The sequence below is a fragment of the Mesocricetus auratus genome, unplaced genomic scaffold (genome assembly GCF_017639785.1).
Source record: "Mesocricetus auratus isolate SY011 unplaced genomic scaffold, BCM_Maur_2.0 Super-Scaffold_100007, whole genome shotgun sequence".
Classification (NCBI taxonomy): Eukaryota; Metazoa; Chordata; class Mammalia; order Rodentia; family Cricetidae; genus Mesocricetus; species Mesocricetus auratus.
The window spans coordinates 93119270-93144716 of record NW_024429191.1 but is presented as its reverse complement, the minus strand read 5'-3'; the positions used below and the strand labels follow the sequence as shown (position 1 = coordinate 93144716).

General features: G+C 46.3%; 1 protein-coding gene across 3 annotated transcripts; it reads left to right on the top strand.

The window, feature by feature from the left end:
• The first annotated feature begins 9 nt into the window (after positions 1 to 9).
• Acox1 (acyl-CoA oxidase 1) lies at positions 10 to 25447 on the top strand. Of its 3 annotated transcripts, none has more exons than XM_005069905.3 (14): positions 10 to 234; positions 414 to 573; positions 7656 to 7816; positions 14478 to 14585; positions 16484 to 16603; positions 16966 to 17081; positions 17748 to 17917; positions 18782 to 18944; positions 20051 to 20241; positions 21804 to 21983; positions 22103 to 22208; positions 22425 to 22568; positions 22705 to 22911; positions 23753 to 25447. In XM_005069905.3, exons 1-14 carry the CDS (start codon positions 126 to 128, stop codon positions 23801 to 23803), a joined length of 1986 nt encoding a protein of 661 aa, XP_005069962.1. In that variant the 5' UTR covers positions 10 to 125; the 3' UTR covers positions 23804 to 25447. The 3 variants fall into 3 exon arrangements, with proteins under 3 accessions (XP_005069962.1, XP_005069961.1, XP_040606008.1); XM_005069904.3 differs by lacking the exon at positions 7656 to 7816 and adding an exon at positions 12501 to 12661 and having other exon boundaries at positions 11 to 234; XM_040750074.1 differs by lacking the exons at positions 10 to 234; positions 414 to 573 and adding an exon at positions 12501 to 12661 and having other exon boundaries at positions 7752 to 7816.

Here is a 25447-nt window from a genome sequence, read left to right as displayed (position 1 = left end):
TCGGGCGGTCTCCGCAGAGTTCTTAGGGCCGGCTCTGCGCCCTGGCCGCAGACACGGGGTTGTCGTCGCCTGGGTGTCTGTCACTTCTGTCGCCACCTCGCCCGTCACCGCCACCGGTCGCCACCATGAACCCCGACCTGCGCAAGGAGCGGGCCGCCGCCACCTTCGATCCGGAGCTGGTCACGCACATCTTGGATGGCAGTCCGGAGAACACCCGGCGCCGCCGAGAGATCGGTGAGGCCGGACGGAGGGGCCAGGCCAACCCCGCTCTCCCGACCGACCGAGGCGGAAGGCCCCTGTGAAGTGGGGGGTCTCCCTACCTAGGAGGGCACCCCCACCACCACGGCTCTAATCTGCTGGGATTCGGGGAGGGCGAATGCTGTGTCTCTTGATGTCGTTTAACTCCCTTGCAGAGAACATGATCCTGAACGACCCAGACTTCCAGCACGAAGACTATAACTTCCTCACTCGCAGCCAGCGCTACGAGGTGGCTGTTAAGAAGAGTGCCACCATGGTGAAGAAGATGAGGGAGTTTGGCATCTCAGACCCTGAAGAAATCATGTGGTTTAAGAAGTAGGTATACCTTAGCACAGTCGTGCAAGCCGTCAGGGGAGGCCTTTTTTTTTTTTTTCTTGCATGGTTATGTGCGGGCTCAAATTGAACGTTGCATCATTCGGTTTTATGTGTGAAAAATGTTACTTTCGCATCTAAGCCCTTTAGTGGGGTAGTGTGGCATATTTGTAAAATGCTAATGATGAATAGATATGCTTAGTTTCGTATCTCTCTCTCTCTCTCTCTTTTTTTAAGTTTAAGGGTTCCTGATGTGGCTACTCATCTGGTAAAGGCGCTTGCCACCCAGCCTAATGGTCAGAGTTCAGTTCCCAGGACCCACATGATAGAGTCACAGATTGTCCTCTGACCTCTGTTTACTAGAGGTGGCTGTTGTGTGTCCGTACACACACGGTAGAATTAAATTTAAAATTAACTTTAAAAATTCTTTCGTGCCTGGATGATGGTTGTGCACACCTTTAATCCCAGCACTCAGGAGGAAGAGGCAGGTTGATCTCTGAGTTTGAGGCCAGCCTGGTCTACAGAGCGAGTTCCAGGACAAGCAGGGCTATTACAGTGGGAAACCCTGTCTCAGAAAAAAAAAAAAAAAGAAGAAGAAAAGGAAAGAAAGAATACACAAATAGTAATGAAAAATTCTTTTGTTCCAAACATCCCAATGAGAGTTACTTAATGCAAAATGAACTTGGACTTTGTAAGAGTGTCCTGTGCTGTTGCCAGGAGTGTGACTCAGTGGAACGCAGGTTGTCTAGTATTCACAGGACCCTGGGCTTTGCTTGTCAGCACTGAAGACAGAGGAAGAGAAAGGCCTACTGATCTCTGAGAAATGTAGTTAGAAGACGAGACATTTAGGTATCTTGGGATAGTAGCAGGTTTTGTTGTTACATAACGTGTGTCCTGAGTATAAGATAAGGGGAGGCGTGAGGGTAGGTGGAGAGCAACATGTCAGGTCTCAGAATGAATCTGATATTCTAAGACCCGTGTTCTAAGAACCCAGCATTGTTGAGTGCTGTGCAGCGTCCGTTCATGGGTGTTTTGTGCATCAAACCTGCCTGAGTGCTGTTGTTGGGAAAGTGTCCATTTCTCACTCATCCTGTTACACTTTTTTTCTCGGTTATGCAGAGTCCCTCTTTCCCCTTAGCCTCGGGTTTGTACCATCTCTGATGCTTGTCCTTCTGGGTTCTTATATTGTAGACGAACTCGCGTGTTTCCATTAGTAAAGATAAAATTGGGAGGCTGGAGATAGACCTCAGCGGTAGAACCCATGCCCAGCATGCACAATTAATTACCTAGGTTCAATCCCTGGCATCGCCAAAAATAAATAAATAGGTAAATAAATGGGGCTGGAGAGATGACTCAGCTGTTAAGAGCACTGGCTGCTCTTCCAGAGGTCCTAAGTTCAATTCCCAGCAACCATATGGTGGCTCACAGCCATCTATAGTGGGGCCTGATGTCCTCTTCTGGTGTGCAGGCATACTTGGAAACAGAGCATTCATGTATGTAAATAGCTTACTTTTTTTTAAATGAAATAAAAATTTGGACCATAAGTGTAGTTCACCTTTGCCTCTTACTCTCGAGACCCTAGGTTAAATCTATAGCACCTGAGCAAGAACAGAAGGTTGTGTTTTGCTTTGTGTTTTTGAGATAGGTTGGCCTGGAATTTATTATGTAGTTAAAGCTGGTCTCCAATTTGAAACACTCCTCCTGCTTCAGCCTCCTAAGTGCTGGGGTTATAGGTGGAGCCGCCCTGCCTGACGTAAAGAGATTCAATTTTATTAAGAATGTCTTCAAGAGCTAATGCTTACAAGCCCCGCCCTTATGTGGTAATGGTTATTCCTCCTTCCTTTGCGCGTGGGTACAGTGCATTCAGTGTCTGCTTGTGACTTGGTTTGGTCATTACTGTGATGTTGAAACAGGTTGTTTTGCCCTCAAGTCCTCAGGACTGCACGCAGTCTTACTAATCAGAAACATGGTGTGTACCAGTAACCCTAGCACCTGGGAGCCGGAGGCAGATCAAGGCCATCCTTTTGTATCTATCCAGTGTGAGGATAGTCTGACCTGCATTTAAACTTCCTTTGTGTTTAGTGTGCAGTCCAAATCAGAATGCTCGCCAGCTTCCAAACATTCACTCTTGTTTCTAGAGCGTGTGATTTGTGGGATTTTTAAAAAAGATTTATTTATTACATATACTCTGTTCTGCCTACATGCCAGAGGAGGGCACCAGATTGAATTGTAGATGGTTGCGAGCCACCATGTGGTTGCTGGGAATTGAACTCAGGACCCCTGGAAGAGCAGTCAGTGCTCTTAACCTCTAAGCCCTCTCTCCAGCCCCGATTTGTGGGATTTTCAAGTACAATAAATCCTAGAAAGAGTTACAAGATGGACTAAGTTGGGTTTACAAACTTGAAAATTGCTAAGATTTAATACCTTCTCGAAGCAACATAAAAGATAAAGGTTGCTGTTTTGTTCTGTAAGTGGGTGATACCTGGCATTTCATAACCTGTGTTAGTTAGTGTTCACTGTGCAGGTCACAGAGGCCTGGAACAGAGTCCTTCCTGTTGAGATGAAGTATTAACGATGTTTGAACACCCTGTGACAAGGAGATCGGTTTAAGTCAGAGGAGGAGGCTGCAAGCTGGTCTTGGCAGTGAGTGTGGTGTTAGGCTCTCTGTGAGCATATACTCCCTCCTGTAATGAACAGCAGAATTTTATGTGCCACCAAGAAAAATTCACATTATTCCTTTTTGCCCAGTTTCTTATCACTTGCTGTAGATTGTAGATGGCTTATTTTGCAAGTACGTTTCACCTAGTAATAAAAATTTAGGAAAAAAAACCCCCAAACTTGCCATTAATTGTAAAATACACTAGATATGCTAAATGAGGGAGCAGGAGGATTTCTGGGGATTTAGGGCATTTACAGGTCTCTTTGTTATATAGTTATTACCCTTCCTTCCTTCCTTCCTTCCTTCCTTCCTTCCTTCCTTTCTTCCTTCCTTCCTTCCTTTCTTTCTTTCTGGTTTTTCAAGACAGGGTTTCTCTATGTAGCTCTGGCTGTCCTGGAACTCACTCTGTAGACCAGACTGGCCTGGAACTAGAGATCCACCTGCCTCTGCCTCCCGAGTCTTGTCCTACCACCACTCAGCTACTATTTCTTTTTAAGATGATCTGTTTTATGTCTTGTTTGGGGTTTTTCTTTTTTTTTTTTTTTTTTTTTTTTGAGAATATGTTCTTATTGTTTTTTTTTTTTTTTTCGAGACATGGTTTCTCTGTGGCTTTGGAGGCTGTCCTGGAACTAGCTCTTGTAGACCAGGCTGGTTTCGATTTCACAGAGATCCGCCTGCCTGTGCCTCCTGAGTGCTGGGACTAAAGGCGCGCGCCACCACCGCCTAGCTGTGTTGTTATTTTTACAAAGTTGATTTTTAAAAAAAATTTGGTGTGTATGGATGTGTTGCATGTATGTTTATATACCACATGCCTGCCTGGTTCCCATGCAGACCAAAAGCAGCATGAAATCTGGTACTGGAGTTAACAGTTGTGAGCTGCCCTGTGGGTGCAGGAATCGAACCCAGGTCCTCTCAAAGAGCAACCAGTGCTTTTAACTGCTGATACCCCTTCCTTGTCCTTACTTTAGAGATAGGACCTTACTCTGCAGTCTGCGCTGGCCTTGGACTTTTGGAAAGTCCTCAGCTCATTCAGCCTCTTGATGATACCATTTGTTATGAAAAGAAACTGAAATTCCAGCAAGGGTCAGTTGGGTTTTTATAGACTCCTTGTTTTTTTTTTTTTGTTTTTGTTTTTGGTTTTTTTTTTTGGTTTTTACGAGACAGGGTTTCTCTGTATTGTTTCGGAGGCTGACTCCTTGGGTTTTTAAAGCTGATTCTTTGGGGCTGGTAAAGGTATCCAGCTCAGTTGATAGAGCACTTAATCATGTTTGAGGTCCTGGACCCTATCCCCAGCCCCCTTTCATTAATTAAGTCTGATTTCTTGACAAGCATCTGCAGGGTCATAGAGCCTAGGCATTCCTTCTCCCAGCCAAATGTTTGGACTCCCAGCTACAGATTTTGTTCTTCAGTTAAATTCCAAGTGGTCTGGGGAAGGGGGAAACAACAAAAATTTTAATTAAGAAAAAATTAGCATTTTTGTCCTATTTGTTTCCTCCTCCTTCGGGGCAGGACCTTCTTGTTGTAGCCCTGGCTAGCCTGGAACTCGCTATGTAGAGTAGGCAGTCTTTGAACTCTCAGATATCTGTCTGCCTCTGAGTAATAAGCACATAGGATGACGCTGTCACACCCAGCTCTGTGTTAATATCCTTATTATAATTACATCTTCCAGTTTCAGAAACCTTTTCAGTTCCCCTGTGAAAATGTGGGTGCGTTGTACATTCACCATTTCTGGCTCCTCAATTACACCTTATTTCTCAGAAATTCCTGTTTTGTCTTCTCTTCTCTCACTGTCTCTGTCTCTGTCTGTCTCCCCCCCCCCCCGTCTGTCTGTCTGTCTGTCTGTCTGTCTGTCTCTGTCCCCTCTCTCTGTCTTTCTGTCTCTCTGTCTCTCTCATGCATGTGCGTGAGTGCTCATGGACAAGGGGAAGGGTGGTGTGTGGTTTAGTGGGCGTGGAAGGCCTGTTGGGATGCTGGGCCGGTTGTCCTGGAGGGTGACTGACGTCTGTCCGCCTCCTCAGGCTTTTAGCACTTCAACTTCCTCTGTCCATTCACGTCTCCTCTCCAGTTTCTCATCTGCTTCAGATCAGACCCTGCTTTTGCTGAGGAAACAGGCATGTGCCGCAGCAGCTTCCACCCTGCTTAAAGTGATAGTTGAATATGATGTTATAGAAATCAGGGCAAAAGGCACTTCATTATTTGGGGTTTATTATCATCTTTGTGTCTAGTCAGTTATCTCATGGACATTTGGGCATTTGTTCCTAGCATACCTGAAAAGTGATTTATCTGTCTTGCTGGGTAGTGAACAGAGTGCCTTCTACATGCTAGACAACTGATCCCACCCAGGCTAGAGAGGGACCTCTCTGTTGGAACAACACAACTGAAACCATTGGCATCAGAGCAAATGTTCGATGAGCTGCATCCATTAACATTGTCCAGGACGGAGGATGAAGAAGCCCTCCCTCTGCAGACTCTGTGATCACATCAGCTCATTTGGGTTGATTGGCAGTATCCGTCTCTGAGAGCATCCATGCAGAGTGTCTCAGAGTGGCTGTGATGGCTAGAAAGCAGAAGAGTCTGGCTAGTTTGTATGGTGTTATGTCAGAGACAGAACAGTAGGCAATTACTGTGTTTGCTGCCATTGCTGCTTTTAAGGTGGGGGCCCCTCTGTGGAGGGACAGTCTTCCTTTCCTGCTGTAATCCATGCTCTGCTCCTTGTGAAGCCCAAGGTCTCCTGGGTGACGCCTCTTCTAGTCATTTCTGAGAAGACATCAAAGTCACTTAGGTGACACACATTTGTACTCCCAAGTTTGGGTGTGCACTGGGCCGAAATGCAAAAGACCCCTAGGAAGTCCACGGGAGCAGAGTCCTGACTGTGTGCTCAGCCTGTGTTTCGTCTGTTCTGTTCGATGAGAACGTGGTTGAGGGCTGGATTTCAGTGTCATGTACAGCTCCCTTAGTCTTAAACCATGGTCATTGGAGATTTTTTTTTTAAAGCAGATGAGACTCTTTGTTTTTTTAAGATTTATTTATTTATTATGTATACAGTGTTCTGTCTGCATGTATCCCTGCATGTCAGAGGAGGACACCAGATCTCATTACAGATGGTTGTGAGCCACCATGTGGTTGCTGGGAATTGAACTCAGGACCTCTGGAAGAGCAGCCACTGCTCTTAGCCTCTGAGCCATCTCTCCAGCCCCCTGGAGGAGATTTTTAAACTGCTTGCTTTATTTAGATACCCTGGAGACCTTTGGAGATCCATGGTCCTACCCTGAAATACTTACTCACCTGGTTATTTCCTTAGGTCATGTAGGCAGAGACCATCCTACTGTCCTTTTTTAACATGTTACAAGCTCATCCTATACTACTCTGCACCAGAGTGGGAGTTGGTCATTTCTTTTTTTTTAAATTACTTATTTTGCTTCCATTGGCGTTTTGCCTGCATGAATGTCTGCATGAAGGTGTCGGATCCTCTGGAACTGGAGTTACAGACAGCTGTGAGCCGCCATGTGGGTGCTGGGAATTGAACCCGGGTCCTCTGGAAGTGTAGCCAGTGCTCTTGACCACTGAGCCCTCTCTCCAGCCCTGGCCATCCTACTATTCTTGATGCCAGGCGTGGTGCTGAATGCCTGTAACCCCAGCACTTGGGCCTAATGGATGAGGATTCCCAGGAGTTTGAGACTATGCTGAGCCACATAGTAAATTCTAGGTCAGCCAGGGTTATGTAGTGACAGAAAACAAAACATTGAAATGGATTGTTCTCGGGAGCATTTGCTGACGGCTCTGTAATAAGCAATGACTGTGGAATTCCTTTTGGTCCTCACATCAAGGGCTCACACCCACTCTAAAACACCCCTGCAGGCACAGCAGCCGTAACAACAACCTCCCTGTTTCAGATCAAGTACAGAGTTCATCCAGGACCTCTTTTTTTAAAACCGAGACAAGAATTCTGAAGCCTGCAGGCTGCTGCTCAGTAGTGGAACTAGGCTTAGCTGCCTGAGGAGCTGGGTCCATCCTGCAGCAGAGAAAAACAAAAGGAAAGCGTCCTGAGACTGAGGAGGAAAAGAGCTGCTACATAAATAAGATCCTGGTCTTGGCTCTTTGTATAGTAAACGGTACATTTTACATTTAGTTTAATCAAAGGGGTCTTCAATTTTCCATTCTTCCTCCTGAAGGCCAAGATTTTTCTTTTGTCAAGAATGTGGGGTTGAGGGGCTGGCAAGATGGCGCAAGGTGGTTGCCACCAAGCTTGAGAAGTGGAGTTTGATTTCTGGAACCTAAGGGTAGAAGAAGAAGCACTTACTGCCCTCTGACCTCCACGTGCCTCCTCCCCCCCTGTCACGGCGCACACTGATGACAAATTGGCAGAGTGAGTGGCGGGCGCAGTGTCCTGCGTGAGGCTGAGATGCTTTTCTTTTCTCTCCTGTAGACTACATTTGGTCAATTTTGTGGAGCCTGTGGGCCTCAATTACTCCATGTTTATTCCTACCTTGCTGAATCAGGGCACCGCCGCTCAGCAAGAGAAATGGATACGTCCGTCCCAAGAACTCCAGATAATTGGTACCTACGCCCAGACGGAGATGGGCCACGGTTAGTCCACATCTGACGGGCCGGGGTGACCACCTCATGAGTTCAAGAAAAGTGACTCCTGCTGTTTGTTTGTGTTTTCCTTCCTCCCCTGCAGCTATGTGTTTGGGAGTTTATTTTTAAATTGTCTATCAAAACCCAGTTTATTTCCCCAGGACTCTGGCCAGTGGACATCTTAGAGCTGTTGTCATTGTCACGCATGCCCACTGTTAACAGTTCCTGAGCAGCTTGGAGAGGTGGCATTTAACACATCAGAGCACTCAGTTGTGTTGGTGTGTGTAGTTGTGAGGGAGGCTGTTGGAAGAGGTCGATGCCTCAGCAGTGTCTAGAGGTGAAGTCATAAGAATGCATTGTACTAACCGGAAAGGTAAAGAACTGTCCTGCTCTCCCGTTGACCGCTCGCTGCTCCGCAGTTTGAAAAGTGGGTCCTGTGGTTTTCTCCAGCTGTTTATTGTACATCTTCCGCAGAGTGCCTGTGGACCCTTCACTGCCAGTGGGTTTTTGTTAAATCCTTCCTAAATGCTTGGGTTCATTTAGCAGTTATGTTGGTGGGCTCAGTGTGGAATTAGACTGTTTGCAGAGACCACACCTGGGGTAATGTGTGTGTTTTAGCTTTTGTTTGGATACTGTTTCTTGTTTTGTTTTTCGAGACAAGAGTTTCTCTATGTAACAGCCCTAGCTGTTTTGGTACTCTTTTTTGTAGACCAGGTTGACCTCACCGAGGTCCACCTGCCTCTGCCTGCCATGTGATGGGATTAAAGGTGTGCGCCACCACTGCCTGACTGCTTTGGTTTTTTTAAGACAAGGTTGCCTGTCAAGTACGGTGGCACTTGACTTTAGTGCCAGCACTCAGGAGGGACTAGGTGAGTTCGAGGCCAGCCTGTCTCAAAAAAATAAAAAATAAAGCTGGGCGGTGGTGATGCACACCTTTAGTACCAGCACTTGGAAGACAGAGGCAGGTGAATCTCTGTGAGTTCAAGGACAGCCAAGACTACACAGAAAAACCCTGTTTCAAAAAACTTAAAAAAAAATTAATTTGGACATGGTGCTACATTCCTTTAATGCAGTTCTTCATGTTGTGATGACCTCCCAACCATAAAATTATTTTCATTGCTACTTCAAAACTATAGTTTTGCTACTGCTGTGAATTGTAATGCAAATATCTGCATTTTCTGTTGGTCTTTGGTAACCCCCACCCACAAGGGCTCTAGAGTGTGTCTTCCCTCCTCTTAAGGCATACCAGGAAATCTAGACAGACTTGTTCATCCTCCTGGAAAGGCCAGGCCTGGGCAGAGGAGGGGCACCCTACAGGGCTCTAGTGTTGAAGGGACAGTGTGGAAATCAGCCTCACATTTCTTTAGGTCACGAAGCAGGTGACCAGTTGAAGAACTTGTCATCTCATGGAGACTGTTTCTTCTCCCTTCTTCCCCATTAGCATTTTGGTTAGGGCTGTAGCTCTGTAATATAGGTGCTGCCCTGGAAGATGGCATTGGCAGATTCCTCTCACTGAAGAAATTCCTTTTTGCCTTCCATGGAGGAGAGCAGGTTTGGTCTCCTGAGTCACTCATCTTCCTGCGCTGCCCCCCCACTGTGCCCTGTGCTACTCTTGGTTCTTATCAGCTGACCGAACCCTGTGGGCTCCCATGAGACTTGCTTCTTGGTTTTGGGTTATTGTAATTTTCTCGACATTTTTCTGTCCATCTGTCTGTCTTTTTGATTTGATGCTGGGATGGAACCAGTCTTGAATCGTGTTAGACAAGCACTCCACTCCTGAGTGATATCTGTAGCCCTTCCCTGCTGCTATAATCTAACTTCTTTATAGGCATCATAGTGCTTGCTTAGCAAATGAGAGGCTCTGAGTTCAACCCCAGCACTGCAGTGAAGGAAGGAAATAGACACACACACACATACACACGCATGCACCCACACACAGACATATGTACTTAAACATGTATAGTATTTGGGATTATACCTTTAGCATATTATTATCAGAAATGAATTACTGCGCTGAAGGAAATGAACATTTTTTTTTTTTTTAGGAAATGAACATTTTAAACAGGTTTTTTTGTTTTGTTTTTTTGTGGGGGGAGGTTTCGAGACAGGGTTTCTCTGTGGCTTTGGACCCTATCCTGGAACCAGGTATTGTTGACCAGGCTGGTCTTGAACTCAGAGATCCGACTGCTTCTGCCTCCCAAGTGCTGGGACTAAAGGCGTGCCCTGCCACCACCCGGCTTTTTAAAGCAGTTTTTACTTTGTTTTGTTTTGTGTTTTGAGACATGGTCTCATGTAGGTTATAAAAACCTAGAACTCATTATTTAGCCAAGGACGACCTTGAACTTCTGGTCCTCCTGCCTCACTTCCGTCATCGTGCCCAGCTTCATTTGATTCTGAGCTTCTTTACCAGCTTTGTTTCATACAAGGTCTTGTAAACAGCTCACACTTGCCTTGAACTGTGGTCCTCCGGCCTCAGCCTTCCCAGTGCTGGGGCTACAGTCACCCCGTGCCCCATCTGTAGTGACTTGAGGATGCACTTGTCTCTGTAGCCCTGTCCAGGTGGCCACTTTGGTTTCCCCACACTAGCACACGCCTGGGAACTGAAGCTGTGGTGTTCCGTCGCCAGCTTGTCCTCGGGTCGCCAGCTTGTCCTCGGGTCGCCAGCTTGTCCGCGGCTACGGGTCTCAGTTGCTATTTGCATTTGCTTTGATAAGATGAGGGAATGTTTTTCCATCTTTGAGCATTGATGAAAATAGAATCTGCATATTGATTTCTCACAACACTCTTTCCATCTAATAATTCTTCCATTCTGCCTCAGGTGTCAGACTTTGTACTCTGTGTGCTGGACTGTTCTCGCTTCTGTTCTGTTTAGCTCATCTCCAACGATAACTTAGAGAGCGACATTTTCTACATTTGTATGTTTCTCAGCTAGTGGCTTTTCTTCTGTTGGTTCTTCATGGCTTCTTTTAGAGTTTTGTAATAGTATGACTTTATTTCTGGAATGTACTGTAGACATGAACTTCTCTGTGTCTGGAGGCTGGGAATGGAGCTCAGAGATTGGATGCTTGCCCAGTGTGTGCAAAGCCCTGGGCTCAATTTCTAGAACCAAACACTCAAAACAAAATGGAGTATGCACTTGGTATTCTTGCTTAAACCAGCATGACCTCTTCTGTGAGTGTCACCCCTTCCCCCCCCCCAGCTAGGGCTCCTCCCTCATTTAAATCCTGGGTCTCCTGTATGAGTTCTAGGGTTAGGTGTGTGGGATTAGCAGTGGCTTGGTTTTTGTGTGTTTGTGATAGAGCAGACCCAAGGCAAACTGTTTACCACTGAGCTGTGCCCCATTCACAGTGCTGATAGGAATGAGAAGGGTATCTCTCAAATGCAGCTGGGTTTGATTTGGTTGATGTGGTTTGGGTTTCTAAGGTAGGGTCTCCCTGTGTGGCCTGAACTGGCCTTGACCTGGGACCCTGCCTCAGCCTCCAGTGTGCTTGGATTACAGATGTGCACCATCACAGCTAGTCCCATGAATTGGCTTCAGTTTTTCCTCTAATTTAAAAATGATGACAAATTCATAGGGGGTTGCAAAAGTAGCACCAAGAGTCCCCACAGCTCTTCCACCTGCTCTGCCGGGGCAATCTTTTGTGATTTCCATTTTGATGTTTCTGAGGACAGCTCTGGACTTTAGACATCCTCAGTCCATGTCACGCTTGACCATTAAGATTGCCAACCAAAGACCAGAGTCATGACCAGGCTGTGAAACCAATCCTCGCCCTGGCTCGCCACTATCGTTTTGATGCGACTGTGGCACTTGGCCGTACATCTTCGTTCCTTTAGGAAGTGGGGACGTCACTGTGTCTTGTGGGTGGTTAGCCGAAAGCACAGCCACTTACTTGCCTTGGAGAGGCCCTTCCTGGTGAGCTCTTCCTAGGGAACAGGCTGGAACAAGCCGAGAGGTTGGGAGACTGGAAGGCGCTGGGCCAGACTCATCTCTACTCATCTCTGAGATGGTTAAATGCACCATAATGGATCGCAGCCCTGATGATGATTTGCACTTACAATGACCCTCACTAGAGAGCACGTCTTTAATTGCTGGAATTGTTGGGGTGGAGAGCACTGTCCCTTTCTGTGTTAATTTGCACCAATAGATCCAACCCGAGTATCTGACAGGATGAAATTAGTCCTGTAAAGACTGTGGGTCTGTCCTCAATATTTTCTGAACAGACAGAAGGGATCCCAGTCTAGACACGTAACTGAAACTGCGGTCAGAAAAACCTTAGTCCCAAGGGCTGGAGAGATGGCTCAGCTGTTAAAGGCTAGGCTCACAACCAAAAATATAAGGAAAACCTTAGCCCTGATTCGTTTTAGCCCTGAGAGAACAGCCCTGTTTCCCCTTCAAGTCTCCTCAAATTTCCATTCCCGTTTATTGAATTGCGAGGCTGGAGTCTTGCCCTTACACATTGTGCTACATGGGTCCCTGCCACACACACTGCCCCTTAAGAAGATGGATGTTGGGGAGAGTCATGACGTAATACAGGAAAGGACAGTGCTCCCTCCCGTCCATGATGAAGTGCACGTGACTGATTGATGCTCACAGTTGTTTTCTCTCCTTCCCGGCTCTGTCTGCTCACATTATTGATTCTCGCACCCCTGATGCTGCTCCCCTCAATTGCCTGTCCTTGGTATGTCTTCGAAGCTCTGTGCACCGAGGGCGACCTGAGCCTTTGGATCTTCACTTGGGCATGTTCCTGCCCACCTTGCTTCACCAGGCCACCGCAGAGCAGCAAGAGCGCTTCTTCATGCCAGCCTGGAATCTGGAGATCACGGGCACTTATGCCCAGACAGAGATGGGTCATGGTACAGTGTATTTAGTCTACCTTCTGGGTGGGCGGGTCCTGCGGACTGGTGGAGAGCCCCGCTCCCCATCATGAGCTGGTGACGGCACAGCAGGGTGCCGCTAGCTGTCCCTGTGAGCCTCTGCAGAGTCTGGCTCCCGGCTTAGGCTCAGGCGGTGTGAGTGAAGTTACTTAACACCGTGGTTGTTGGTTCTTCCTGACCCTGCTTCAGAAGATCAGGGATGACCAGTCAGGCCTACAGCCACGCAGTCTGTGGAACCTGTGTGTGTAGACTCTGAACACATCTGTTGTTACTTTCTGATGATTTCCTCAGGACACATAATGTCTGAGTGCCCTTTGACTTCCTATAGAGAGGTGTGTAGCTTCCGGTAGTGCAGTATTTATGCCGTGAAGTCACTTGTGCCTTGAAGTTCTGAAGGTGGTTTGACCAGAGGTTAGAAAAGTTAAGCCGTGCTTCCAGGCCACTGACATCAAACTGTTGGCACATACTTGCCGCCTCAGCTCTTTCTGAACCAGCTGGGGCTGCAGGTGGTAGTTTTTCTCGTGTCTAAATTGGCATCTCAGATTGCACCATCTTAATTGTCCCCCTCCCCCGTTCTGAGGAGTCAGAAAAAGATATATTCTATACAGCCTCCTCTTCGTGCTGAGCAGTATTTTATAGGGTCCTCACAAGGTACCCGGTGAGCAGCAGAGTTCAGCTCTCATGTGGGAGCACTTTGACTTTCCTGCTTGATCTAATGTGTCCCCAGGCTTCTGAGGCAGAGGAGTTCTCTCAGTGTCCCCAGGCTTCTGAGGCAGAGGAGTTCTCTCAGTGCCTGCTTTCTTCTACCTTGAGGGCTGTTGCTCACAAACTGCCCGTTTCTGTTGCTCAGTTTGGAATTTCTAGATGTCTCAAAGTATTCAGGGAAGCTTGGTGTTCTCAAAGTAGTTTGTTTAAAAAAAGCCTTTAGCATTTGTTTGGTGTAGTGCTACTAGAAGAATCGTGGGTGTCTGGAAGTAGAATTCAGAGTGGAAGTGTCCGCCCATCTCCAGCAACACACAAGACTAGAACACAGGCTTCCTTGCTCCTGAGCAGTGAGCGCTGAGGTGGAGTCTGGCTCTAGAGAGCCACAGAGTGAACCCAGGCTTTGGACCTCTAGGAGAATTACATGAAGTCACTTTTCATAGCGAATATATGTAGTGATCATTCTGAAATAAGTTACCCATATATGGAAGGTCTAGTTAAAGTGTTTCTGTCGAGTTGCCTTTGTCCTCAGTACAGAGGTAAATAGTTCACTAGAGTTGAAGTTGTCATTTTGAGACTCAGAAATGGGGGCCCAGGCTGGCAGTGTGGTGTGACCCAAGTTCAATTCCCAGGAGCCACTTGGTAGGAGATGGTGTGCTGTGGAGAGTAGCTGTCTCTGTTCTTAGAGCACGTGCTCCCTTTCCATCCTCTCTATCGGTCTCAGTACATGGGACACACTTACACACACATGTACACACACATGTACACACACATACCCACATGCACACACATGCACACACATGTACACACAGGGACACACTTAGAAGTGGGGTGCTCATGACTCTCCCGTGTGCTGCCCAGTGGGGAACTGTCCAGAGGATTATTAGCTTCTTGCTGGGCTGGGCCCATCACTCACAGCTGGTCTACAAACACATTGCTGCTTCTTGGCTGCCTCTGAGACCTGGAACTTTGAGGGTTCAGCAGGGACTCTGTCTGTCTGTCTGTTTGTCTGTCTGTCTGTCTGTCTGTCTGTCTGTCTGGTTGGTCTTTCCCCACTGTGCTGTGTCTGAGATCGTATGTTCTCTTTCCTTAGGGACTCACCTTCGAGGCCTGGAGACTACAGCCACATACGACCCCAAAACCCAGGAGTTCATTCTCAACAGCCCTACTGTGACTTCTATTAAGTGGTGGCCTGGGGGGCGTAAGTTGTTTTGTTTTGTTTTAAAGCATTTGTTGAATGCTGTGTTGTTGTTGAACATTTTGAGTACTTATTATGAGATGGTATTTACAACGTAGACCTTATATGAGAATATAATTGTTAAGCAAGAAAAAAATAGTTATAGTCTTAAACTACTACACGATGTTTTATGTTCTCTTGTGGTACATGTTATATCTGTATATATTGTAAAAGCATAACAGTTGTGGCTATAATACTTGACTTAGTTTTTCTTCTAAATATCCCCACATACCATAGTTCTCATAGTCATCATTTAAAATAAAATTCCTAGCCAAGTATGGTGGTACACCTCTTTAATCTCAAGAGGCAGGCAGGCGGATCTCCATGAGTTCAAAGCCAGCCTGCTTTACAGAGTGAGTTCCAGACTAGTCAGAGATACATAGTGAGATCCTGTCTCAGAAAATAAAATAAATTTCCCTATTTCTTTTCTTCTTGTTTTTTTCCGACAAGGTTTCTCTATGCAGCCCTGACTGTCCTGGAACTCACCCTGTAGACCAGGCTGGCCTGGAACTCACAGAGATCCATCTGCCTCTGCCTCCGGAGTGCTGGGATTAAAGGTGTGCGCTGCCACCACCCAGCATAGCTTCCCTGTTTCTTAATCCTGACAAAAATTTGAGCTACGTTCAGATTTTTATTGTAAATAACTTTGATATAGAATTTATATTTAGTGTCTAGTTCAGGTGTAATTAATACTTGATGGATTTTATTACTTGCAGTCTCATTTTGTTTTGGGGAGCAAGGTCTTGCTGTGTAATCCAGGTTGGTCTCAGATTCTCTAAGTATCTCAAAATAGCCTTTGTCTATTTATTTATTTAAATTTTTTTTTTTGATACAGGGTTTTGAGACCAGGCTAGCCTAGAACTCACAGAAATTTACCTGGCTCTGCCTCCGAAGTGTTGGAATTTCACACCTAAACTAGACTTTGTTGTTGTGTGATAGAAATAGAGGCAGTTTATTAAGAGAATAAAGGTGTTCCCAAGAGTAGATATGAGTTAAAGAGCTGGGACAGGTCCTAGAACCCATTGCCTGTACTGCCCCAGAGAGCTGGCTCAGCAGGCCAAGGCATGTTTGGTACAAGCCTGCCAACCTTAATGTGATCCCCTAAATCACATGGTGGAAGAAAAGAACCCTGACTTCCATGGGCACTGAGGCACCTACACCACCTCCTTCGTGCTCATGTGTGCACAAACCTAAATACTAAATGTTTAAAAACTGAAAACCTATCTTTTCTTGTTTAATGTAGGATTATCTGCCAAAAAATATAAAATAAGAGCAAAATATAAGCTTTGTCCAGAAGCTCTGTGTGAGATTGTCATGGGAAAGGACACACTTTCATGTGCTTTAATATTTCTACCATTTAGAAATTCTAGAACAGGGCCGGGCGGTGATGGCGCTCGCCTTTAATCCTAGCACTTGTGAGGCAGAGGCAGGTGGATCTCTGTGAGTCCGAGACTAGCTTGGTCTACAAGAGCTAGTTCCAGAACAGCCTCCAAAGCCACAGAGAAACCCTGTCTAAAAAAAAAAAAGAAATTCAAGAACAGGGCCGGTGCTTGTGCCAACACCAATGACTCGAGTTCAGTCCTCAGAAACTGTCATGGTGGAAGGAGGGAACTGTTCCCACACGTTTTCTTCTTACATGCACATGCATGCCATGTCACCTGCATGGGCGACTTCCCTCCAGCAAATGTGATATAACCTGTGAAAATACACACACACACCCAAGCTGGTGGTTCGTTCACACTTGTCATCCCAGCTCAACCTTCACAAGGCTCTACTTTTAGAAAAAAGAAATAGAAAAAAGAAAAACTAAAAAGCGGAACAACACACTAACGCCCCCCCCCCCCCCGTTCTTGACGTTGCAGTTGGGAAGACTTCCAATCATGCAATAGTTCTTGCTCAGCTCATCACTCAAGGGGAGTGCTATGGGTTACATGCCTTTGTTGTCCCTATCCGTGAAATTGGGACCCACAAGCCTCTGCCAGGTAAGGATGGTTCGTCTGATGTCAATTACACAGGGCAGGAGACAGGACTTAGCAGTTACAAACCCTGGCTGACCTTCCAGAGGACAAGGGTTCAGTTCCAGCACTTATATGGTGGTCCACAACTGTCTGTAACTCCAGTTCCATGGGGACTCAACACCCTCTTCTGGTCTCCTGGGGCCCTGGACAGGCATGTGGTCATGGACATACATGCACAGAAAATACCCACATACATAAAATAATTGAATAAGCTATAAAAAGTATAAGGCAAGGAATTCAAAAGTATAAATCTCAACCCTGTCTCGAAAAACCAAAAAAAAAAAAAAAAGTATAAATCTCTCATGTGTTTCTGTTGTCTATGGTAGGTATTACTGTTGGGGATATTGGCCCCAAATTTGGTTATGAAGAGATGGATAATGGCTACCTGAAGATGGACAATTACCGTATTCCTAGAGAGAACATGCTGATGAAATATGCCCAGGTATGTTTGTTTATTCTATCTGATTTTAAAGTTGTCATTGTCAACTTCTCACTGTGTACCCAGTCTAGCTAAACTAGAGTCAGGGCAGTCCTCCTGCTCCAGCCTTTCCATGTTGGCTGCAGAAGGTGACATGCCCTGACTTCTGGCTTCTTTTATTCTAACAGGGACTTAGAAGCAGTTGAGGAGGGTGGGAAAAGTATTGGTTCTCAAGCCCTGAAGCAACTTGAAATTGCCTGGAAGGCAAATTAGAACTCAGAGCCGAGTACAGTGTCCACTGAGGGGGCAGAGGAAGCGAGTTCAAGGTCAGGCTGCGCTCACTGCATAGCAAGCCTATGTCCTTTGTGTTATGTTTTGTTTCCAGACAGGGTTTTTCTATGTAACCCTGGCTTTACTGGAACTCACTCTGTAGACCAGGCTGGCCTGGAACTCAACAGAGATCCACCTGCCTCTGCCTCCTGAGCCCTGGGATTAAAGGTGTGCACCACCATCGCCTGGCTTAACTCATGCCTTAAAATCAAGCCCTTGCCTTCAAAATCCCTGGTTCCGAAGGTTAGAGTCAGGAGTGAAATTTAGTATTTCAGACTGGTTGCCAGGTCCTGCTGAAGCCAGGTCCCCTGCTGTCCCAGCTCCCACAGAAAGCCACTTCAGACCTGTTTATTTTCCCAGGTGAAGCCCGATGGCACGTATGTGAAACCCTTGAATAACAAGCTGACGTATGGGACCATGGTGTTCGTCAGGTCCTTCCTCGTGGGAGATGCAGCTCGGTGTCTGTCCAAGGCTTGCACCATCGCCATACGCTACAGTGCCGTGAGGCACCAGTCTGAAATCAAGCCAGGGTGAGGTGGGGTCTGAGACAGCTCATGCCGATGGCGATGGCTTGCTTTGACCGTTCTTAAGAGGGTAGAGCAGAGTAACTACTTCATTCATTTTCCTCCCTGGTACCAGTCCCATGTGCTAGGTGTTAACCCAGTCACATGTGCTAGGCCCCCAAGGGCATAGCATCTATGTAGCATGCATGATGGCAAGGAGTCAGGGACAGGCAGGCAAGCTGCTTCTGTCTTTAAAATTTAAAAACAAACAAAAAACCCTACAAAACTGCTAATTAAAAAATTGCTTATTATCTGGCGGTTTGATACACATATACAAGATTATCTTGACCGCTTTCAACCCCAGGGTCTTTGTCAGTTCTTAATACTTTAAATATTTAGCTGGTCAGAACACAGTATGTTGAGCCTTTTGTGACATCTCTGAATTGTGAGCTGACCAGCTTGGGTTTCTGTGTAGCTGTGAGATATAGCTGTCTCAGTCATACGGGAAACACTGAGTCAGTTAGAAGACTGTCTTCACAACAGTGCAGGAGAGTGGAGAAGAGCATTGCAGGTGGATCTCTGCATGTTCCAGGACAGCCTGGTCTACAGAGTGAGTGCCAGGACAGCCAGCACTATGGAGAGAAACCCTGTCTCAAACAACCAGGGAGAAAAAAAAAAAAAACAATATGACCTTACAGAGCCAAGAACTGCCATTTTGAGCTGTGTGACCTCAGACAGATTCCCTAACTTCTCAGTTTCCCCATTTGTATAATGACAGTAGTGACAGCCGCTGTCATACAGTAAGAACCTATGTAAGGATGAATTCAATTGCCATGTCTTTATTGCAAGTAAATATTTACTAATTGTTTTTTTCTTTTTTCTGTTATTTAGTGAACCAGAACCACAGATTTTGGATTTTCAAACCCAGCAGTATAAACTCTTCCCTCTGCTGGCCACTGCCTATGCCTTCCACTTTGTAGGAAGGTACATGAAGGAGACCTACCTTCGAATCAATGAGAGCATTGGTCAAGGAGACCTGAGTGAGCTACCTGAGGTGTGAATGCACTTTCTCATTCCTCTGTAAACACCCGTAGGTTTCCATAGATAACCATAGGTTTCATGTTTGCCTGTTGGCAGACATCCAACAACAACTGCATGTTGGAATTTCCTGAAAAGCATTCCATAACCTTGGAACTTTTTAAAATTAAATACAGATCAGATGGCAAGCTAGAATTGTTATAAACAGAATTTTAATAGGGGCTCATTGTTTGGCCAAGTACAACCATTCAGAAAGGTGAGAACATTGCTGATTCAGACCACAGATGACCGTCTCTGCAGTAGACATGCACACAGACCGCAGATGACCGTCTCTGCAGTAGACATGCACACATCACAGATGACCGTCTCTGCAGTAGACATGCACACAGCTCACAGATGACTGTCTCTGCAGTAGACATGCACACAGCTCACAGATGACCGTCTCTGCAGTAGACATGCACACAGACCACAGATGACCGTCTCTGCAGTAGACATGCACACACATCACAGATGACAGTCTCTGCAGTAGACATGCACACACATCACAGATGACAGTCTCTGCAGTAGACATGCACACAGATCACAGATGACCGTCTCTGCAGTAGACATGCACACACCACAGATGACCGTCTCTGCAGTAGACATGCACACAGATCACAGATGACCTTCTCTGCAGTAGACATGTGCACAGACCGCAGATGACCGTCTCTGCAGTAGACATGCACACATCACAGATGACCGTCTCTGCAGTAGACATGCACACAGATCACAGATGACAGTCTCTGCAGTAGACATGCGCACAGACCGCAGGTGACCGTCTCTGCAGTAGACATGCACACATCACAGATGACAGTCTCTGCAGTAGACATGCACACATCACAGATGACAGTCTCTGCAGTAGACATGCGCACAGATCACAGATGACCGTCTCTGCAGTAGACATGCACACATCACAGATGACAGTCTCTGCAGTAGACATGCGCACAGATCACAGATGACCATCTCTGCAGTAGACATGCACACAGCTGGTTCTGACATGTCCAGCGCACTTCCAGGAGAATGTCTTTCTATTGGAAGGTGGGTTCTAAGCCAGGGTTCTCATGGCCTGTACTTGTCCCCTAGCTTCACGCCCTGACTGCTGGGCTTAAGGCTTTTACTACCTGGACAGCCAATGCTGGTATTGAAGAATGTCGGATGGCTTGTGGTGGACATGGCTATTCTCACAGCAGCGGAATTCCAAATATTTATGTCACTTTTACCCCAGCCTGCACCTTCGAGGGAGAAAACACTGTCATGATGCTTCAGACAGCCAGGTGAGAAGCTTCTGCACTCCACCGGGAAAGGCGGGGATGGCTCCCTTCTGCCATGACTCCTTGTTTGTGATCAGGTTAGGTCACTGCTGCTGTGACGAACACCATGACCAGTGTAACTGGGGGCGAAAGCGTTTTCTTTTCTTTTTTAAAGATTTATTTATTTATTACATATACAGTGTTCTGTCTACACGTCAGATTGAATTGTAGATGTTGCTGGGAATTGAACTCAGGTCCTCTGGAAGAGCAGCCAGTGCTTTTAACCTCTGAGCCATCTCTCCAGCCCACGAAAGAGTTTGTTTGTTTGTTTGTTTGTTTGGTTGGTTGGTTTTACGAGACAGGGTTTCTCTGTATTATTTGGAGGCTGTCGGTCCAGCCTGGCCTCGAACTCACAGAGATCCGCCTGCCTCTGCCTCCCGAGTGCTGGGATTAAAGGCGTGCGCCACCACCACCCGGCGCGAAAGAGTTTTTTAAGACATAACCTTTCCTTGTTTTTGGAAACAAGAGCTCAGATTAATTAATTAATACCACAAATATAAAACATATGACATCTTGAAAGTCTTTACCATTTCAAACACTTTAAAAGTTCAGTGTTACTTAGCCAGGTGGTAGTGGTGTACCCCTTTAATCCCAGCACTCGGGAGGCAGAGGCAGGCAGATCTCTGTGAGTTCAAGGCCAGCCTGGTCTACAAAGCTACACAGAGAAACCCTGACTTGGAAAAAACAGAATTCAGTCACTGAGCTGGGCAGTGGTGGCGCTCGCCTTTAATCCCAGCACTCCGGAGACAGAAGCAGGTGGATCTCTGTGAGTTCGAGGCCAGCCTGGTCTACTGAGCGAGTTCCAGGACAGCCTCCAAAACAATACAAAGAAACCCTGTCTTGGAAAAAAAGAAAAGAAAAGAAATCAGGACAGGAAACTCAAATAGTGCAGGAACCTGGAGGCAGGAGCTGATACAGACACCATGGAGGGTGCTGCTTACTGACTTACTCCTTTTTTTTTTTTTTTTGTCCCCTCCCTCTTGCTGGCTTATTTCTAAATGTTTGCTTGGCCTTTCTTTTTGTTGTTTTTCCATTCAATGTTTCTCTGTGTAGCTCTGGCTGTCCTGGAACTAGCTCTCGGCATGCTGTCTTATGAAAATCTAAGACTAGTAGCCCAGGGACAACACACACACACACAATAGCTGGGCCCTCCCCCAAAATCACTAGCTTAAGTAAATGCTCTGCAGCGGGCTTTTCAAGCTTCCTCATGCTGCGAGCCTTTAACACAGTTCGTGACCCCAGCCAAAGAACTGTTTTCGTCGCTACTTCATAACTAATTTTGTGGCTACTGTTACGAATCATCGTGTAAATATCTGTTTTCTCATGAGGGGTCGCGACCAACAGGTTGAGAACCATGCTCTACAGGCTTGCCTACACCCTAATTTTATGGAGGTATTTTCTGAGCTTCCCTCCTCTCAGATGACTTTATCCTGTGTCAAGTTGACATAAAGTTAGCCAGCACAATGGTCAGACTCTATGAAATCATTTCAGTAGCTACTAAAAATATGTGTTTTGGTGATTTCTAGGTTCTTGATGAAAACCTATGACCAGGTGCACTCTGGGAAGCTGGTGGGTGGCATGGTGTCCTACTTGAATGACCTGCCCAGTCAGCGTATCCAACCACAACAGGTGGCAGTCTGGCCAACCCTGGTGGACATCAACAACCTGGACAGCCTGACTGAAGCCTACAAGCTTCGTGCAGCCAGGTGAGCCCCCATCAGGGGTAAGAGGCCAGCTGTGGGGCCTTCCGGGCTGGGGCCAGGTTGAGGGGTGAGAAAGAACCAAGATGGCTTCCTCCCTCTCTACTCTCCTTGTTGCTTGACAGATTGGTAGAAATTGCTGCAAGAAACCTCCAGACTCACGTGAGCCGCAGGAAGAGCAAGGAAGTAGCATGGAACCTGACTTCTGTCGACCTCGTTCGGGCGAGTGAGGTCAGTGGTGGCTCCCTGCTGCCCCTTCCTTCATGCCCAGGTCACTGTGGCGGTTTCACCAGCCCAGGCTGGTCGGGAACTCAACAAGTGGCTAAAACTGACCTCAAAGTCATGGCAGTCCTCCTGCTTCAGCCTCTCAAATGTTGGAATTAGACGCGGAAGCCACCACAGCCACCTTCCCAGGGTCCCACACTCCACTGTTTGTCTTTCCTCCAGGCCCATTGCCACTATGTGGCAGTTAAGCTGTTTTCAGAGAAACTCCTCAAGATCCAAGACAAAGCCGTCCAGGCTGTCCTGCGGAATCTGTGTTTCTTATATTCTCTCTATGGGATCAGCCAGAAGGGAGGAGATTTTCTTGAGGTCAGTATTTCCAAGCAGAAGTCTTGTTTTGTGCTCGTCTGTTTGATTTTAAGCAGTTGTCTGTTTTACAGTTCTGTGTGTATAAATGTCTAGTCTGTACATGTTTTTATTGATTCATTTTATCTCTTTTCCTTAGGGGAACATCATCACTGCAGCTCAGATGTCACAAGTAAACAGCCGGATCCTGGAATTGCTCACACTAATCCGGCCCAATGCCGTTGCTCTGGTGGACGCCTTTGACTTTAAGGATATGGCGCTCGGCTCTGTTCTTGGCCGCTATGATGGGAACGTGTATGAAAACTTGTTTGAGTGGGCCAAGAAATCCCCACTGAACAAAACGGAGGTAAAACAAGCAAAAAGTGTCTTTCCGGCTTTTGGAGTTCTTGTTTAATTCTGTGCAGTGCTAGTTCAGAGCCCAGGGTGCCCTGGCAGGTGCTGGCAAGGGCTCTGTCCCTGAGTGGCACTCCTGGCCTGTCGACTTTTGTCATATAAGAGGGAGGATGGGCTGGAGAGTGCTTGATGCTGCTACCTGGATTTGGCTCCTACCACATATGTTGAGTGGCTCACATGGTGATTCCAGCTCCAAGGGATCCAACACCCTTTCTGACTTCCATGGGCCCCTGAATACATAGGAACACACACACACACACACACACACACACACACACACACACACACACACACACACACACACACACACAGATTCAATACATACGTACACATACATTTATATATTTACTCATTTATTTTTTAAATAAAGGATGGGCATAGTGGGGCACACTTTAATCCCAGCACTGGGAGGCAGAGGCATGCAGTCTCTGGGAGTTTGAGGCCAGTCAGGGCTATATAATGAGCCCCTGGTTTAAAAAAAAGACAAAAACAAACAAAAGTATTTTTATTTTTGTCTTTATAAGGTCCACATAATTTCTCAGTTAAAAGTGGTGTTGTTAGCCGGGCGTTGGTGGCGCACGCCTTTAATCCCAGCACTCGGGAGGCAGAGGCAGGCGGATCTCTGTGCGTTCGAGGCCAGGCTGGACCGATAGCCTCCGAAACAATACAGAGAAACCCTGTCTCGTAAAAACAAAAAAAAAACAACAAAAAAAAAAGTGGTGTTGTTACTGTTTAAAGATGAATGCTAGTTTACATGGGAAGTTCCTTACTGGTCGTCTCTGCCTTCCCTGCAGGTCCACGAGTCTTACTACAAGCACTTGAAGCCCCTGCAGTCCAAGCTTTGAACTTCCCCAGGGAGAGGTCTGACTTGCTCCAGAGATCATCGGGAAATCTCTTCCTTGATTCACTAATCCTTGTGAAATCTTCATCAAATTTGTGTAGCTATAGAGCAACTGGTGGATTGGCCTTTTTCGTCTCTAAGAGAAATGAGCAGACTGTAGAGATGAAATGAGAAATTCCGTATGCTTTGAGTGCAGTAACAGACTCTTAGGTACTCAGAGGGCTGGCTTCACAGCTGTGGTCTGACCTCCACCTGTGCTGCTAATCCCAGTAGGCCGTCAGCAATTAGCGGGGTTTACTTCTAAATCCTTAGTTATTGTCACATTTTTACTGCTAATCACTGGATATATGTTTTCTAAAGCAAAGGTGTTTTATAAGGTGGAACTTTCCAGGTTTTCCAGCCTAAATAATCTACACTAAAAAGGCGTTGGGAGCCTGAAACTAATAGGAGCCCTGATGTGGGTGCAGCTGGTACATCCGTAGCCGCTGCTGCCTGCTGTGCGGATGTGTACTCTGAACTTTATCATTAACACAGCCAACACACACCCACCTAGGAACCATAAGCCCTTGCTGGAATGGCCATCTGTCCGGGCTCTAACTTTCCTGGTCATAGCACTATTGCACCTTGTCCCTTGCTTGTGACATAGTTAGGCACAGTTATCTTTTCTTATTTGGCCATTGCCTGGACTTCAGTCCTGGTGGCTGGTGTCCTCCCTTTCCTGCTTGCCCTTTGAAAGAGATACTAAAGACGGTGACTATGCTTTCCTTGTAGGTTAAGTGGAGGGAGAGCCCTCAGCTGTGGCACTGCTGTATTTTGGTGACTTCATTAAGTAAAATTCCTGGGACAATCCAGATTTGATTCCTTTGTCTTGTGGTAAGCTGTTAAAATGCTTGGTGGTCAAGTATTTGGCATATAAAAGTAAATCACTCAGGTCACCTTTAACAACCAGAAATAACAGAAAACCCTTTGCCACAGCTATGCACTGTGGTTTCTAGTTCAGGAGATATAATCATTGGTGCAGGCCAAGGATGAACAGAGGTCGCAGCTAGTTCCTTGCTGCTGAGTACTTGGCTTTGTGGTGTTAGCATCCTTACCTAGCAGGTCAAACAGCCCCTTCAGTTGCAGTCTAGTTTCTACAATCATTGTGCTTAAAGGTGAAATATACCCTTTGTGTGGGGTGGGGTGTGTGTGTGTGTGTGCACGTGCATTTTTTGTATGGTGATTTTGTTTGTTTTGAGATGGGCCCAGACTGACCTTGAACTCTTGATCCTCAGTCTCCTGAGTGCTGGTATTATAGGTATGTGCCACCATGCCTGGATAATAGGGACTCTTTGTTCTTAAAATCACAGAGAAGGCATTTTAACCTGTTAACCCTGTACCCATGGTATTTGCATCATGAAGACAATTGAGGACATTATACTGTTGAGAATATAGTATAATGAAGTAGAAATAATGTCTTCACACCTGACATAAAACCAGTCCCAGGGCAGTTGATAACATTAGATTTGTTGACACAAAGCCTTAACCTTTCTCCTGGAACAACTGATAACTGCTTATGATTGAACATTAGCACTATGTCACCTCATTTGGGTTTCTATTGACAACACTTCATATTCTTGAAAATAAGAAATAAATCTAAATGACTGGA